We start from the raw sequence: 17,631 nt of genomic DNA on the forward strand, positions 1-17,631 counted from the left end.
ACATTTAACTCTGCTCCTTGGAGGAACTTGACTGGACTCTTAGGAGATTGAGAGATTAAGATATTTTGGATGATGCACAAGATGTTTCATTTCTAAAGACCCATGAAGCTAGAAAAGTGTTTTCAGAGACTCCCAGAAAAATAATTAATTACTAAGTTAGGCCCTTAGAGACAGGAACTGCTAAAAGGCTGATATGGATCTTTTATCTAGTTAATTAGCTTTACAGGGAAATTTTGCACATTTAGCAGATGGGTAGAGATTTTATTACTTGAAACACAATATAATTTATTTTTACATTGTACTTTTAAATTAGAAGATAAAAAAGAAAAACAATATTGGAACTCTAAAATAACTCTAGAGTTCTGATAATAAAGAGGGCACTATGACTAAATGTCATTATCTCAATCATATATCTCCAAAGGAAAATAAAAATTCAAGAGTAGTGCCCTTAAATAGGCCAGCTCCTTCAAGATAAGCAACTTGTGGTGTTACTGAAAAGTTTGGTTGTTCATTATATAGAGCAAACTGGGTCTCTAGATATGAACGAACTGGGCTCTAAAAAGCTATTCATATATCTCTTTGCTCCCAAGTCCTAGGAGACTGAGAGGAGTTTGTGCCAACTCTCCTATCATTTCCAATAAAAGTATGAAGTGGTAAAATGAGCATATTAGATTCTTCCCAAATAGACGAATTTTTCCACAACAAAAATCTGCTGAGATGGCATTACCTTTGATATTCCTGGCAAATGTAAATGTTGTGAGAAATTTCTCAGAGTTATATTCTCCTTTACAACCTTGATGCTCACCTTAATTCTGTTCAGATTCTAATGGGCTTTGAAACCACTGGATCATCGGTGGCTTGGAACAAAAGTCTGAGGAGTAATGTTTTTACTGAGAGTAGATTTTAAGTTCTTAAAGTTACTCCTAACCTTTCTTTTGGAATTAGCACCTGGTTAATGGGCATCAGAGGTAATACTGATTCGGTAGCCACATACAACCAAGGTTTCTCCCTTTTCTCCGTTGCTTTTCTTGTCTCTTAATGCACAAGCACATCTGCACAATTTTATAGGCCTGTCCCACACTGAGTCAGGCAATCCCTTGCCTTGCCTTGAGAATTAACTAGCTCTCCAAAACTAGATGTAATATATGGAATGCAAAATTTGTCACTTTTCTTAGCACTCAAAATTCTTTCACATCTCTTTCCTCTGATAGTCACATGTATTTTCTTAGTTGCAGTTTTAACAGTTTCATTACTTTTACCTCTCATAATGGGTACATAATTTTCATTAAGACATTTCAAACTAACAAACTGCAATGGTTGTGAACACCATGACTATAGACAATTGCTCATTCCCTCATTTGGTTTGGTAGAGCAGTTAGAATTTTTGCTTTTTATCATAGTTTTGCTAAACTTAATAAAAATTACTAAGTGTAAAGTCTGTAACAAGTAGAGAAACTGCTAGCCTATAATTTCTATTATGTAAATATTATAGCTATATATCAACAGATAATTATAAATCTATTATATAAACTTTCTATTACATGCTTTTGCATTTAGCAAATGAGTACAATAGTTTGAGAAAGGGGAAGAGAAGAAAAAGAGGATTATATAGGTGATTATCGAGGTTTTCCACATCTTCTGAATTCAATCAAAGTGACTCTACTTTTATCAGATTTAATTATTTTAATTCTTAATATAATTTGTTTAAGAAATAGTTACGTTACTTTTAAAAATAGAATGTAGACTTTATCTGAGTAATCTCTAATATTCCTTCCAATTTGTCCAAATAGTTCCCTGAGTGAGGAGCTCTTTGGAGGCCTCTTGGTGTATGGGGTCAGATAGATGTGAGGTTACAACAACGGTACACTTTAGGGTTTGGGGAATATTTGCCTTTGACGGTAGGTAAGATAGTATCACCTAAGCTGCTGCATGTCTACTGATCTATGTTGAATGGTCCCCCTAGAGATGACACTTCCTGGTGAGTGAAGATATTGCAGGAAAGGAAAATCACACACTCAGGATGGAGAAACAAAAATGGTCCATGAAGTGATTTAGTTGCTTTTATTGCTTCTTTTAGGGCTGGTCTAAAAATGACTTAAGGTTCAAAAGTTGATTCTTTATATTAGCAATCTGAAAAAACAATGTGAAAAGGTATAAAGCTAAATGTTTTTTCCAGCCCTTCAGCAGAATTTTATTGTTGTCCCTTATCTTCCACTTTTACTCTAATGATGGCTTATGCAGCAATTGGATGGCACCTCATGTGTTGTAAACAAAAATTTATGGTTCACATGAGTTGCTGTCAGTTTCTGCTTTGCCTTTCCTACTTTTTACCTGATGTTTCCCTTACAGAAAAATTCACATGAAAATTGATGTTTTGGGAAATTTTATTATGAGCTTCAAACAAACAGAAAAATGACACTCCGGCCAGTGTGGATCAAAGATGCTCCCCCAGGTCAAGAAACACTCTTGACTAGATGAAATTTTGATGAAGTGGAAAAAATGATCCATGGTGATTTTGTAAAAAAAAATATGGGAATTTATTCCATTGGAATAAAGTATGTATGTATGTATGTATGTATGCAATGTATGTATGTAGATGTGTCTATCACAAATGAGTGTTTTAAATACAAATTTTCAAGAAAAAACAAAATTCTTTTTGAGAAATATTCTTTCATTTGATAGATGAAATAACTGAGTCCCAAATAACTTGAGTGACTTACTAGTCTATATAACCATTTGGGGAAGACCTCACATCTCCTGAGTCTCTGTCCAGTGTATTTTATTTATATTGCAATACTTGGCTGCATGCAAGTTACCTTGAATTGGAGTGACCTCTATGGAAAGACATTAAGCAAAGATTGGCTTCAAGAAAGAAGATAGTTTTAAATTTATAGAGGGAATGTTTTTGGTCAATACATTATATGAAATGGTTTCCAGTTTGGAGGAACCACATAAGATTACCTTGTTGTTTCTGGTGAAGTGGAACTAAAGTTTAGAACTCATGATGGCATAAAATATATCAACATTTTTTTCAGAATAAAAGCAGTAACTATTCATGAATTTCTAGCAGAATGACATTTTTAAATTTAATGTTATATCCATGTTATTCTTGAAAAGTTTGTGCTTGCTATATTCTTAAATATTAATGATGACCACAACTGTAGAATTGATATCAATGTTTTCTTTCTTTAGCAATATTGAATCAAAGTTTCTATTTTCTTGACCTTTTGACAAAGAATGAGATTGAGTAAACCATCCTGGGTTAGAATTTATGTGGTTTTCTTTAGGAATAAAGGCAATCTAAGGTCACCACAAACCAAAGAGCAAGAGGTCCCACCTTCAGGTGAAAAGGCAATGGTGTTAGTTTTGGGGATTATTAGAGTTTCCTACATTTTATAGTTATGCAAATATTCACCCAATTTTAAAACAATTTATCCTTCAATTTCCTGTCTTGAGGTCTTTCTTACTTGAGCTACTCCTGTTCTTTCCATAATCTTTAGTTGAAATTTACAATCCCTTTAACTATGTTGAAGAAGCACTGTTTGTTTGGGAATGGTATAAACATCAAATGAGATGCTGTATGTGAAAGAATTTTTTTTTTAAGTCTGAAGTACCAAACAGATGATTTTATTGCCCTAATAGCGCTGTGACAGCTCATAATGCATTCTGCCTCATGTTACCTTTCAAAATACACGCTTGCCTTTCCCAGGAGACTAACGCTTGTTGGAGGGTAGTCTCCTCAACAACGTTTTCCTTTGTACTCTTCCCAGTATCTGACATAAGAATGATGCTTCAATAATTGTTGTGAAATGACATAACATATTCATCAATGAAGCCCACAACGTTTCATGATGGTCCTATCATTAATAATAAATTATTACGAGGAGAGAAATAGGCCACCTTGCTATCTCTATTATGAATGTGCAGGAGGCCAGGATGTGCAAGAGGCCAGAGCAACCTGAGGATTGCCTGAAGTCACACAATTAGATTAGAGACATTCTGCTGTGAGGAGGGCAGATTTACACAGAGAAGAATATCCTATTATCAGCATGACATTCAGGGCTCGGCAAATACCCCTCAGTGATTCTTTTTAAAACATGATCCACAATTGTGGAAATCTAGATAGGAAGTATACAGATTTCTCTAGAAACGCTTCATTATTTTGGTAAGTACTTAAATTGAGTTAACTTGTGTTTTGAATATAAAAATTACAATTTAAATGAGAAGTAACTTTACCTATGCTTAATTTGTATTGTATAATAGAGAATTGATTCTGGTTTGAACTGAGTGGTTTGGAGACTTTAAAATATCTTATTCTCTCTAAAAATTTAAATGGTGGAGGAATCCTCAGTACTTATAGAAGGTATGTATTAGAATGTCAACATTGAGAGGTCTCTTTCATTGTCTTTATTATCTTTTCCTGATATATAATCATAATTTTAAAATGTTCCCTATTCTAAATCTGTGATATTGTTCCTGTCACTTCTCAGAGTCTCTCAATGGCTTTAAAGTTCACTCAGAGTAAAGTCCAAAATCCTTACGAGGCTCTCACCACTTCTCTAACCTCCTTTCTTGTCGCTTCCATGCTAACGCCATTCACCCACACTGGTCTCTTTGTTTTCCCTTAAACTTACTGAGCAGGCTCTCACCTGAGGCCATGTTATTCCTTGCTGTGAAAACTCTCTCCCATATTTCCTCATGGCTTGTTCCCTTGTCTCCCGAGGTCTCTGCTTGTTTGACCTCTGGGTCAAACTGTCTTTGACTACCTTATGTAAAACATTAACCTTCTACCCCCTTCACCCCAATTCTAACACACACACACCCTCTACCTGGGACTCCTTATTCCACTTGGTGTGCTTTATTTTTCTTCATGGTATGGATCAGCATGTGGCATTCTGTATCTGTACTAGCTTATTTGTGGGGGAAAAAAAACCATAGAGGAGAGTGGGGCCATTGCTAGGTTTTACTGCTTAATTTCCAGAGTCTAGAGCTGAGACTTACGTAGAAAAGGTCTGCAATATATATTGAACAACTACATGAATTTTCCCTGATTCTTCAAAGTCAATTTCTAATTTCTAATCCCATTTCCTTTAGGAAATCTCAGTGTGAGTGAAATGTATACTACCATCCTCTTTATTTGATTTTCTACTTTTATTGGAGACAAGATCTCACTCTGTGTCTCACATGCAGTGGTGGAACCACAGCCAATTGCAGCCTTGACATCCTGGGCTCAAGTAATCTTCCCACCTCAACCTCCCAGGTAGCTGGGACTACAGGTGTGTTCCACTGTGCCCAGTTAACAAACAACAAACAAAAATTGTAGAGATGGGATCTCACTATGTTACCTAGGCTGGTCTTGAACTCCTGGGTTTAAGCAATCCTCCAGCTGCAGCTTCACAAAGCGTTGGGATTACGGGTATGAGCCACCATACTCATACCTAACATACTCTTTAAATGCAGAAGAATATCCTATTATCCCCAATAGAAATTGGTTCTATTTTTCCCCAGAAACAGAGACACTTGTCATATGAAAAGCAAGAACAAAAATACCATATCTGGGCCAGGTGCGGAGACTCATGCCTGTAATCCCAGCACTTTGGGAGGCTGAGGTGGGTGGATCAAGTGAGGACAAGAGTTCGAGACCAGCCTGGCCAACATGGTGAAACCCCGCCTTTACTAAAAATACAAAAAATTATTTGGGTGTGGTGGCAGGTGTCTGTGATCCCAGCTGCTCAGGAGGCTGAGGCAGGAGAATTGCTTGGACCCAGGAGGTGAAGGTAACAGTGAGGCAAGATTGCGCCATTGCATTCTAGCCTGAGCAATGAAAGCAAGACTCTGTCTCAAAAAAAAAAATAAAAATATCATATTTGAATATTCTATTAATATTTGGTACTCAGCATATAGATTTTGTTTCTAAAATACTAGCAGACGAATCCTGGATTTTCAATGTGATTTGCCATAATCCACTGAGCCATGCAGTGGCAGATCTAGAATGAGTATGATCTTTGCTGGTTCAGTGTTTCTTACTCTTATTCATGGCAATATTCTCTCAAGACTCTCCAGTGACAATCATGGACTGGTTTTGCCTCCTGTGCAATTTTTATGCATTATGAGATAGCAATCATTATACTGCCTGTAACCTTGGAAGTTGAAGGGACATACCACTGTGCAATGATCAAAGAATGTGAATTCTACTCCAGGAAGGGTTCTTTATCTTTGACTATAGTTGAGTGACTCCATCTTATTTTCTATGTTCTCAACTATAAAATGGTAAATAATAATATCTGCTTGATCAAGTTCACAGGGTTGTGGTAAGGATCAAATACCTGTGTTCAAAAGCAATTCAAAAATGATAAAGTGTTAAGTGACATCTTCACAACTATTACTAAAATTTTAGGATTCTGAACTTTTGACAATATCTTTATTTTAGCTTCATGACTGAGTGAGCTCTTGTGGTGGGCCATCAAACACGAGGGACAAAAAACAAAGAAAGAAAGAAACAAACAAAAAACACCTCTTGCCACACTAGGGGTTGGGATGCAAAAAAAGGGCTGAGCCTGCACTCAGGGGATCATACTATTCAATTCAATCCTTACTTAGCCGAGTAACTTGGATGACTTAAACTTAAACTGTAGGTGGCAGCAAAAAGTAGAAGGCTGGGAAGGCAGCCTCTTGTTTTCCTAGTTCTGTTGTCAAATTAAATACTCAAACTTTATTTCTAAAAGTGTCTATCAGTATCCTAAATATTGCTACAATATTTTAAATAAAACCATGATATAATGTTTCCAAGAAAAGGAAAACAAAGTATACTTTCCTTTTTCTTTTCTACAGTTTAGCCATTGGATTAATTCAGCCTTAAAAGACCCTTGCAACACAAAAAGGCAGAAAAGAAATTTGACAAATTTCTCTACTGAAAAGAAAGGATTCAAACTGAGGAAGGATTCACCACAGGGTAAGTTTCAAGGGTGAAATGAGGTAGGCAAATGATAAGGAACTCATCTCTGGAAGTTGGCTTTACATGGAGATATATCTTATTTATATATCTGTTGTTTAAACTATTGCTGAAGATTATACATAGTGAATAGAAATGAAGATATAAATGTCTTCTTTATCTAAAGGCTTTCTTTTTGATGACTGAAAAATGATAAATTCTCTTTGTTTTCTACTTTTAGTACAATTGAAATAATCATGGTTGAAGGTTTTATTAGACTACAAGCATTTTAGGGATAGAGAAGATTTTTTTAAGTACCCCAAGAAACTGGCATATTGCTAAAATGTGATTATTGGTGACTGAATGGCCTATAAACAAAACTTTGTGATAGAAAACGCTGAAGATGCTCTAACTTATGAAGGTATTAATTGCATTTAAAATGTTTAACTTGATTTGTGATATGTGCGATATGAAACAAACAACTGCTGCCACCCCTTAACAACACGAACCCAACCAGAAAAGCTTTAAAACACATTAAACAAACCCACAAAATGATTATGGTCCTGGATGGAAACCTAGAAGGCTTTCAGACTCAGTATTTTTCTCATTTCTTTAATCAATTTACTTTTAATTAAATATATGGAGGATTGTAATTAGAGTGAGAGAACAGTGTGATAGGAAAGAGAAATGTAGTCTTCGACAGCATGGAAGACATGATGATCTTTAACCTGATTATGTTTTTTTACTATTGATTCTCAGAAATAACAGTATGATGTTGCAAATATTGATTTAGTATAATTTGATGCTCTCAGACGAAGGAGTGAAGTATGTAGTTGGAGGCCTTTTCTACAAGTCATTCTTTATTAAAGACATCATTATAGCAATTAATGAATTAACAAATAGCTTCTTGGATTATTAAGATTTGGAAACAATATTATTACTGTGAATGCCCAGGGGTAAGCTGAGTCAAATGACAATTAGACTACTTTTTTTTTTTCTAAATACAAACCTTTTTTTTTTGTCTTTACTTTTTAGGAAGCAGGAGTGGAAAATAATGTGTGAGTAAGAAACAGACTTGGGTCTCCAAACCCCCAAAGACACTTAGTTTTGCAAATTGGAGAAAAACATTTAAAACTTTTGAGACTCATTTAAAATTATACAATAGAGGGAAATAATATCTACCCACCAGATGGGATTTTTGTAAGAGTTAATAAATAAAATATATAAAATGGATATGTCAGGCTAGTGGCAATCAACAAATGTTAGTTTTCTTTTTCTTTTTTTTTCTTTCAGATTAAAATTTAATTGGTTTTAGCTTAAATTCAGGGTGAAAATGATAGGCCAAGGATCACAACCGAAGTGATTTTAGACGAGTTTGCATATTTTTATATGGGGAACTAAAACGCACATTTTATATTTAATCTATAAAATCAAATCATCACTTTATAGTTTCAATTAAATATTTAATTTCCAAAAGAATTCTGAATTTGTTAATAAAATCTTAATTATATTATAAAAATCATAACCCTTAGGAAGCCTTTTCTGACCCTCTTCTCACTGTGATCCCTCTTTTGTATCTAAATACTGTGCAACTTATAGCTCTCTTAAGAGGCCCGTGATGAACTGCTGTGTATTGTAAAAGTTACCTTCTCTTATTGAACTTGCTAGTTGCTAAGATACTTGATGGCAGAAAAAAATGTTTTTACTCTTTTTTTTCTCATCTATTGTAGTACCTGACACTGATTCATACTGAATACTAAAGATTCTCTGAAAAGTTTCATAATTATAGCATTATGTATTTTTTTCTATGTACGTATGTCACCATTGCCCACAAATCCTCTCCATATTAAAAAATAAGCTTCTCTAGCAGCACTAGCTCTAAAACACTCAATTCCCAATTCTGTCTTTGCTTTATCATGAAGAGTAAATTTGTAAGTTTTCTATGGTAGCCAGGTGCACTGGCTCATGCCTGTAATCCCAACACTTTGGGAGGTCGGGGTGGGCAAATCACAAGGTCAGGAGTTTGAGACCATCCTGGACAACATAGTGAAACCCCGTCTCTACTAAAAATACAAAAATTACCCTGGCATGGTGATGCATGCCTGTCTGTATTCCTAGTTACTTGGGAGGCTGAGGAAGGAGAATCACTTGAACCAGGGAGGCGGAAGTTGCAGTGAGCCAAGGTCGTGCCACTGCACTCCAGCTTCAATGAAAGGGCAAGATTCTGTCTCAAAAAAAAAAAAAAGTTTGTTATGGTAAAATATGAGACCAGTTGCTAGCCAACTTGTTTATTATAGGGGCAGAAAGCATAATCTTGTCTCAAAGTGCAATTTAAATCACTTAGACTGTGTAGATACACTTTTTGATGTGCTGTTGGATTCGATTTGTCAATATTTTATTGAGGATTTTTGCATCAATGTTCATCAGGGATATTGGCCTGAAGTTTCCTTTTTTTTTTTTGTATCTCTGCCAGGTTTTTGTATCAGGATATGCTGGCCTTATAAAATGAGTAGGGGTGAAGTCCCTCCTTTTCAATTGGAATAGTTTCGGAAAAATGATACCAGCTCCTCTTTGTATCTCTGGTAGAATTCAGCTATAATTATGTCTGGTCCTGGGCTCTCTTTAGTTGGTAGGCTGTTTATTACTGTCTCAATGTCAGAACTTATTATTAGTCTATTCAGCGATTCACTTCTTCCTTGTTCAGCTTTGGGAAAATGTATGTGTCCAGGAATTTATACATTTCTTCTATATTTTCTAGTTAATTTGCATAGAGGTGTTTATAGTATTCTCTGATGGTTGTTTGTATTTCTGTAGGGTCAGTGGCAGTATCCCCTTTATTATTTTTTATTGTGTCTACTTGATTCTTCTCTCTTTTCTTCTTTATTAATCTAGCTAGCAGTCTATTTAATTACTGTTTTCCAAAAACCAACTCCTGGATTCATTAATTTTTTTGATTTTTTTTAAAGTCTGTATCTCCCTCAGTTCCACTCTGATCTTTGTTGTTATTTGCCTTCTGCTAGCTTTGGGGTTTGTTTGAAATTGGTTCCCTAGTTTTCAGTTGTGATGTTAGGTTGTTGATTTGAGATCTTTTAGCTTTTTGATGTGGGAATTTTAGTGCTATATATTTCCCTCTTAAAACTGCTTTAGCTACATCCCAGAGATTCTGGCACAGTGTCTCTTTGTTCTCATTGGTTTCAAAGAACTTTTTGATTTCTGCCTTAATTTCATTATTTACCCAGGAGTCTGTCAGGAGCAGGTTTTTCAATTTCCATGTAGTTGTGTGGTTTTGAGTGAGTTTCTTAATCTTCTGGGAGCAAGCGTGGTTCAACATATATAGATCAAAAAGCATAATTCATCACATAAACAGAACTAAAGACAAAAAACACATAATTATCTCAACGGAAACAGAAAAAGCCTTTGATAAAATTAAATATTCCTTCATGCTAAATACTCTCAATAAACTAGGTTTTGATGGAATATACCACAAAATATTAAAAGCCATTTATGACAAACCCATGCTGATTAGGCAAAAGATAGAAGCATTCCCTTTGAAAATTGGCACGAGGCAAGGATACCCTCTTTCTTCACTCCTATCCAATATATTATTGGAAGTTCTGGCCAGGGCAATTGGTCAAGAGAAAGGAATAAAGGGTATTCAAATAGGAAGAGTGGAAGTCAAATTCTCTCTGTTTGCAGATGCCATGATCTTTTATCTAGAAAACCTTATGATTTCAGCCCAAATACTTCTTAAGCAATTTCAGCAAAGTCTCAGGATATAAAATCAGTGTGTAAAAATAACAAGCATTCCTATTCACCAATAATAGATGAGTGGGGAGCTAAATCATGAATGAACTTCCATTTACAATTGCTACTAAGGGAATAAAATACCTAGGAATACAGCTAACAAAGGAAGTGAAAGACCTCATCAAGGATAATGTATTAGTCTGCTCTCTGATAATAAAGACATACCCAAGACTAGGTAATTTATAAAGGAAAGAGATTTAATAGACTCGGTTCCACATGGCTGGGGAGTTCCTCATTCACCTCAATCATGGCAGGAGGTGAATGAGGACCAACGTCACATAAGCATGGTAGCAGAAGGGGAACTCCTCTTTATAAAACAATCAGATCTTGTGACACTTATTTATTATTAGGAGAGCAGCATGGGAAAGACCTGCCCCTATGATGCAATTACCTCTCACTGGGTTGAACCCATGACATATGGGAATTATGGGAGATACAATTCAAGATGAGATTTGAGTGAAGACATAGCGAAACCATATCATTCTACCCCTGGCCCCTCCTAAATCTCATGTCCTCATATTTCAAAACTAATCATGTCTTCTCAACAATCTCCCAAAGTCTTAACTCATTTCCGCATTAACTCAGAAGTTTGCAATCCAAAGTCTCATCTGAGACAAGGCAAGTCCCTTGCATGTAAAATCAAAAGCATGTTAGTTACTTCCTAGATAAAATGAGGGTATAGGCACTGGGTATATACACCCATTTCAAATGGGAAAATAGGCCAAAATGAAGGGGCTAGCGGCCTCATGAAACTCCAAAATCCAGCAAGGCAGTCAAATCTTTTTTTTTTAAATTTTTTATTGCATTTTAGGTTTTCGGGTATATGTGCAGAACATGCAAGACAGTTGCATAGGTACACACATGGCAGTGTGTTTTGCTTCCTTTCTCCCCTTCACCCACATTTGGCATTTCTCCCCAGGCTAGCCCTCCCCAGCTCCCCCCCACTGGCACTCCCCTTTGCCCCCCAATAGACCCCAGTGTTTAGTACTCCCCTCCCTGAGTCCATGTGTTCTCATTTTTCATCACCCGCCTATGAGTGAGAATATGCGGTATTTCATTTTCTGTTCTTGTGTCAGTTTGCTGAGAATGATGTTCTCCAGATTCATCCATGTCCCTACAAAGGACACGAACTCATCATTTCTGATTGCTGCATAATATTCCATGGTGTATATGTGCCACATTTTCCCAATCCAGTCTATCATCGATGGGCATTTGGGTTGGTTCCAGGTCTTTGCTATTGTAAACAGTGCTGCAATGAACATTCGTGTGCATGTGTCCTTATAGTAGAACAATTTATAGTCCTTTGGATATATACCCAGTAATGGGATTGCTGGGTCAAATGGAATTTCTATTTCTAAGGCCTTGAGGAATCGCCACACTGTCTTCCACAATGGTTGAACTAATTTACACTCCCAACAACAGTGTAAAAATGTTCCTATTTCTACACATCCTCTCCAGCATCTGTTGTCTCCAGATTTTTTAATGATCACCATTCTAACTGGTGTGAGATGGTATCTCAATGTGGTTTTGATTTGCATCTCTCTAATGACCAGTGATGATAAACATTTTCTCATATTTTTGTTGGCCTCATATATGTCTTCTTTTGTAAAGTGTCTGTTCATATCCTTTGCCCATTTTTGAATGAGCTTGTTTGTTTTTTTCCTGTAAATCTGTTTGAGTTCTTCGTAAATTCTGGATATCAGCCCTTTGCCAGATGGGTAAACTGCAAAAATTTTTTCCCATTCCGTTGGTTGCCGATTCATTCTAGTGACTGTTTCTTTTGCCGTGCCGAAGCTGTGGAGTTTGATTAGGTCCCATTTGTCTATTTTGGCTTTTGTTGCCAATGCTTTTGTTGTTTTGTTCATGAAGTCCTTGCCTACTCCTATGTCCTGGATGGTTTTGCCTAGATTTTCTTCTAGGGTTTTTATGGTGACAGGTCTTATGTTTAAGTCTTTAATCCATCTGGAGTTAATTTTAGTATAAGGTGTCAGGAAGGGGTTCAGTTTTTGCATTCTGTGCATGGCTAGCCAGTTTTCCCAACACCATTTATTAAACAGGGAGTCCTTTCCCCATTGCTTGTTTTTGTCAGGTTTATCAAAGATTGTATGGTTGTAGATATGTTGTGTTGCCTCCGATGCCTCTGTTCTGTTCCATTGGTCTGTATCTCTGTTTTGGTACCAGTACTATGCTGTTTTGATTACTGTAACCTTGTAGTATAGTTTGAAATCCGGTAGTGTGATGCCCCCTGCTGTGTTCTTTTTGCTTAGAATTGACTTGGCTATGCGGGCTCTCTTTTGGATCCATATGAAGTTCATGGTGGTTTTTTCCAGTTCTGTGAAGAAAGTCAATGGTAAATTGATGGGGATAGCGTTGATTCTGTAAATGACTTTGGGTAGTATAGCCATTTTCACGATACTAATTCTTCCTAACCATGAACATGCAACGTTTCTCCATCTGTTTGTGTCTTCTCTTATTTCATTGAGCAGTGGTTTGTAGTCTTCCTTGAAGAGGTCCCTTATGTTCCTTGTGAGTTGTATTCCTAGGTATTTTATTCTTTTTGTAGCAATTGTGAATGGCAGTTCGTTCTTGATTTGGCTTTAAGTCTGTTATTGGTGTAGAGGAATGCTTGTGATTTTTGCACATTGATTTTATATCCTGAGACTTTGCTGAAGTTGCTTATCAGTTTCAGGAGTTTTTGGGCTGAGGCGATGGGGTCTTCTAGGTATACTATCATGTCGTCTGCAAATAGAGACAATTTGGCTTCCACCTTTCCTATTTGAATGCCCTTTATTTCTTTTTCTTGCCTGATTGCTCTGGCTAGAACTTCCAGTAGTATATTGAATAGGAGTGGTGAAAGAGGGCATCCTTGTCTAGTGCCAGATTTCAAAGGGAATGCTTCCAGTTTTTGCCCATTCAGTATGATATTGGCTGTTGGTTTGTCATAAATAGCTTTTATTACTTTGAGATACGTTCCATCGATACCGAGTTTATTGAGGGTTTTTAGCATAAAGGGCTGTTGAATTTTGTCGAATGCCTTCTCTGCATCAATTGAGATAATCATGTGGTTTTTGTTTTGGTTCTGTTTATGTGGTGAATTACGTTTATAGACTTGCATATGTTGAACCAGCCTTGCATCCCCAGGATGAATCCTACTTGATCATGATGGATAAGTTTTTTGATTTGCTGTTGCAATCGACTTGCCAATATTTTATTGAAGATTTTGCATCTATGTTCCTCATAGATATTGGCCTAAAGTTTTCTTTTCTTGTTGGGTCTCTGCTGGGTTTTGGTATCAGGATGATGTTGGTCTCATAAAATGATTTGGGAAGGATTTCCTCTTTTGGGATTATTTGGAATAGTTTCAGAAGGAATGGTACCAGCTCCTCTTTGTGTGTCTGGTAGAATTCGGCTGTGAACCCATCTGGACCTGGGCTTTTTTTGTATGGTATGCTCTTAATTGCTGCCTTGACTTCTGACCTTGTTATGGGTCTATTCATAGTTTCAGCTTCCTCCTGGTTTAGGATTGGGAGGACACAGGAGTCCAGGAATTTATCCATTTCTTCCAGGTTTACTAGTTTATGTGCATAGAGTTGTTTGTAATATTCTCTGATGATGGTTTGAATTTCTGTGGAATCTGTGGTGATTTCCCCTTTATCATTTTTTATTGCATCTATTTGGTTGTTCTCTCTTTTCTTTTTTATCAATCTGGCTAGTGGTCTGTCTATTTTGTTGATCTTTTCAAAAAACCAGCTCTTGGATTTATTGATTTTTTTGGAGGGTTTTTCATGTCTCTAGCCCCTTTGGTTCAGCTCTGATCTTAGTTATTTCTTGTCTTCTGCTGGGTTTTGAGTTTTTTTGATCTTGCTCCCCTAGCTCTTTCAATTTTGATGATAGGGTGTCAATTTTGGATCTCTCCATTCTCCTCATATGGGCACTTATTGCTATATATGTTCCTCCAGAGACTGCTTTAAATGTGTCCCAGAGATTCTGGCATGTTGTGTCTTCGTTCTCGTTGGTTTTGAAGAACTTCTTTATTTCTGCCTTCATTTCGTTGTTTATCCAGTCAACATTCAAGGGCCAGTTGTTCAGTTTCCATGAAGCTGTGCAGTTCTGGGTTGGTTTCTGAATTCTGAGTTCTAACTTGATTGCACTATGGTCTGAGAGACTGTTTGTTATGATGTCAGTTGTTTTGCATTTGCTGAGCAGTGCTTTACTTCCAATTATGTGGTCAATTTTAGAGTAGGTGTGATGTGGTGCTGAGAAGAATGTATATTCTGTGGATTTGGGGTGGAGAGTTCTGTAAATGTCTATCAGGTTTGCTTGTTCCAGGTCTGAGTTCAAGCCCTGGGTATCCTTGTTGATTTTCTCTCTGGTTGATCTGTCTATTATTGACAGTGGAGTGTCAAAGTCTCCCACTATTATTGTGTGGGAGTCTAAGTCTCTTTGTAAGTCATTAAGAACTTGCCTTATATATCTGGGTGCTCCTGTATTGGGTCCATACAAAAGGATTGTTTGATCGATCCTTTTACCATTATGGAATGGCCTTCTTTGTCTCTTTTGATCTTTGTTGCTTTTAAGTCTATTTTATCAGAGGTGAGAATTGCAACTCCTGCTTTTTTTGCTCTCCATTTGCTTGGTAAATCTTCCTCCATCCATTTATTTTGAGCCTTTGTGTATCCTTGCCTGTGAGATGGGTTTCCTGGATACAGCACACTGATGGGTTTTGGCTTTTTATCCAATTTGCCAGTCTGTGTCTTTTGATTGGTCCATTTAGTCCATTTACATTTAGGGTTAATATTGTTATGTGTGAATTTGATACTGCCATTTTGATGCTACCTGGCTGTTTTGCCCGTTAGTTGATGTAGATTCTTCATTATGTTGATGCTCTTTAGCATTTAGTGTGATTTTCGAATGGCTGGTACTGGTTGTTCCTTTCTATGTGTAGTGCTTCTTTTAGGAGGTCTTGTAAAGCAAGCCTGGTGGTGACAAAATCTCTGAGTACTTGCTTGTTTGCAAAGGATTTTATTTTTCCTTCACTTCTGAAGCTCAGTTTGGCTGGATATGAAATTCTGGGTTGAAAGTTCTTTTCTTTAAGGATGTTGAATATTGGCCCCCACTCTCTTCTGGCTTGTAGAGTTTCTGCCGAGAGATCTGCTATGAGTCTGATGGGCTTCCCTTTGTGGGTGACCCGACCTTTCTCTCTGGCTGCCCTTAGCATTTTCTCCTTTATTTCAAACCTGGTGAATTTGACAATTATGTGCCTTGGGGTTGCTCTTCTTGTGGAATATCTTTGTGGTGTTCTCTGTATTTCCTGCATTTGAGTGTTGGCCTGCCTTTCTAGGTGGGGGAAATTTTCCAGGATAGTATCCTGAAGAGTATTTTCCAGCTTGGATTCATTCTCTTTGTCACATTCTGGTACACCTATCAAATGTAGGTTAGGTCTCTTCACTTAGTCCCACATTTCTTGGAGACTTTGTTCATTCCTTTTTGCACTTTTTTCTCTAATCTTGGTTTCTCGTTTTATTTCATTGAGTTGATCTTTGACTTCTGATATTCTTTCTTCTGCTTGGTCAATTCAGCTATTGAAACTAGTGCATGCTTTGCGAAGTTCTCGTATTGTGTTTTTCAGCTCCTTCAATTCATTCATAATCCTCTCTAAGTTATCCATTCTTGTTATCATTTCCTCAAATCTTTTTTCAAATCTTTCTTCAAGGTTCTTAGTTTCTTTGCATTGATTTAAAACATGGTCTTTTAGCTCACAAAAGTTTCTTATTATCCACCTTCTGAAGTCTAGTTCCATCATTTCGTCACAGTCATTCTCCATCCAGTTTTGTTCCCTTGCTGGTGAGGAGTTTTGGTCCCTTGTAGGAGGCGAGGTGTTCTGGTTGCGGGTGTTTTCCTCCTTTATGCACTGGTTTCTTCCCATCTTTGTGGATTTATCCACCTGTCGTCTAAGTAGTTGCTGACTTTTTGATTGGGTCTCTGAGTGGACGCCCAGATTGTTGATGATGAAGTATTTCTGTTACTTGGTTTTCCTTCTACCACTCGAGCACCTCCACTGTATGACTGCTGAGGTCCACTCCAGGCCCTGCTTGTCTGGGGTGCACCTATAGTGGCTGCGGAACAGTGAGGGATGCTACAAGTTTCTTTTTCTGCTATCTTTGTCCCAGAATGATGCCTGCCAAATGTTAGTCTTCTGGATATAGAGGGGTCAGGGAGCTGCTTGAGGAGAAAGTCTGTACTTTATAGGAGCTCAAGTGCTGATCTGTGAGCTCTGATGTTCATTCTGGTCTGTTAGGCTGCTACATTGAATTCTGCTGCAGTAGAACTCATAAAAACACCCTTTTTTCTCAGATGCTCTTTCTCGGGGGGTTGGGGTTTTCTTTATGATTGTCCATTGCGCTGTCCTGCCCAGCTGGGAGGCAGTCTAGTCACTATTTTCCTGCCGAGGCTCCACCCTGCTGGTGTGAGGTCTGCCCTGCTGCTGCAGTCTCCGCCCTGCTGCCACAGGCTACGCCCTGTGGTAGAGTTTCTCTTTTGTGGTGGGTTGCCTCGGCAATGGCAGGCTGTGTCAGTAATGGGAGTGTACCTCAGTAGGGGCGGGTTGCCTCAGTAATGGCAAACGCCCCATCCTCACCGAGCTGCACTGTCCTGGGCTCTGCTGTGCCTGCAGTGAAACTCTCCACCTGGAGCGTTTGGAATCACCATTTCTTTTGTCCCACTGCCCTGGCCCAAACGCTGTTTCCCTGGAATCTCCTGGCCTGGCTCACTGTCCAAGTCCCGTTCAGTCAGATGGATATGCCAATCTGCCCTCTCAAGTCTCAGATTGCCGGTTCAACAGGGCACCCGGACCAGTGCACTTTGTGCGGAGCTCTGTGGAGCACCGCTTTGCCACA

General features: G+C 37.6%; 2 protein-coding genes across 10 annotated transcripts in view; one reads left to right on the top strand and one right to left on the bottom strand.

The window, feature by feature from the left end:
- Positions 1-6,984, top strand: part of ELAPOR2 (endosome-lysosome associated apoptosis and autophagy regulator family member 2) — a 265,883-nt gene extending 258,899 nt beyond the window's left edge. For all 6 annotated transcript variants that reach the window (XM_078342978.1, XM_078342980.1, XM_078342983.1 and 3 more), the window contains one exon: positions 6,832-6,984. In XM_078342978.1, the coding sequence (XP_078199104.1) occupies positions 6,832-6,969 (138 nt within the window). In that variant the 3' untranslated portion in view covers positions 6,970-6,984. The remainder of the gene's footprint in view (positions 1-6,831) is intronic.
- Positions 1-17,631, bottom strand: part of GRM3 (glutamate metabotropic receptor 3) — a 226,045-nt gene that overhangs the window by 52,163 nt on the left and 156,251 nt on the right. The window lies entirely within an intron of this gene.

This window comes from Callithrix jacchus, chromosome 11 (assembly GCF_049354715.1).
Source record: "Callithrix jacchus isolate 240 chromosome 11, calJac240_pri, whole genome shotgun sequence".
NCBI classification, from domain to species: domain Eukaryota; kingdom Metazoa; phylum Chordata; class Mammalia; order Primates; family Cebidae; genus Callithrix; species Callithrix jacchus.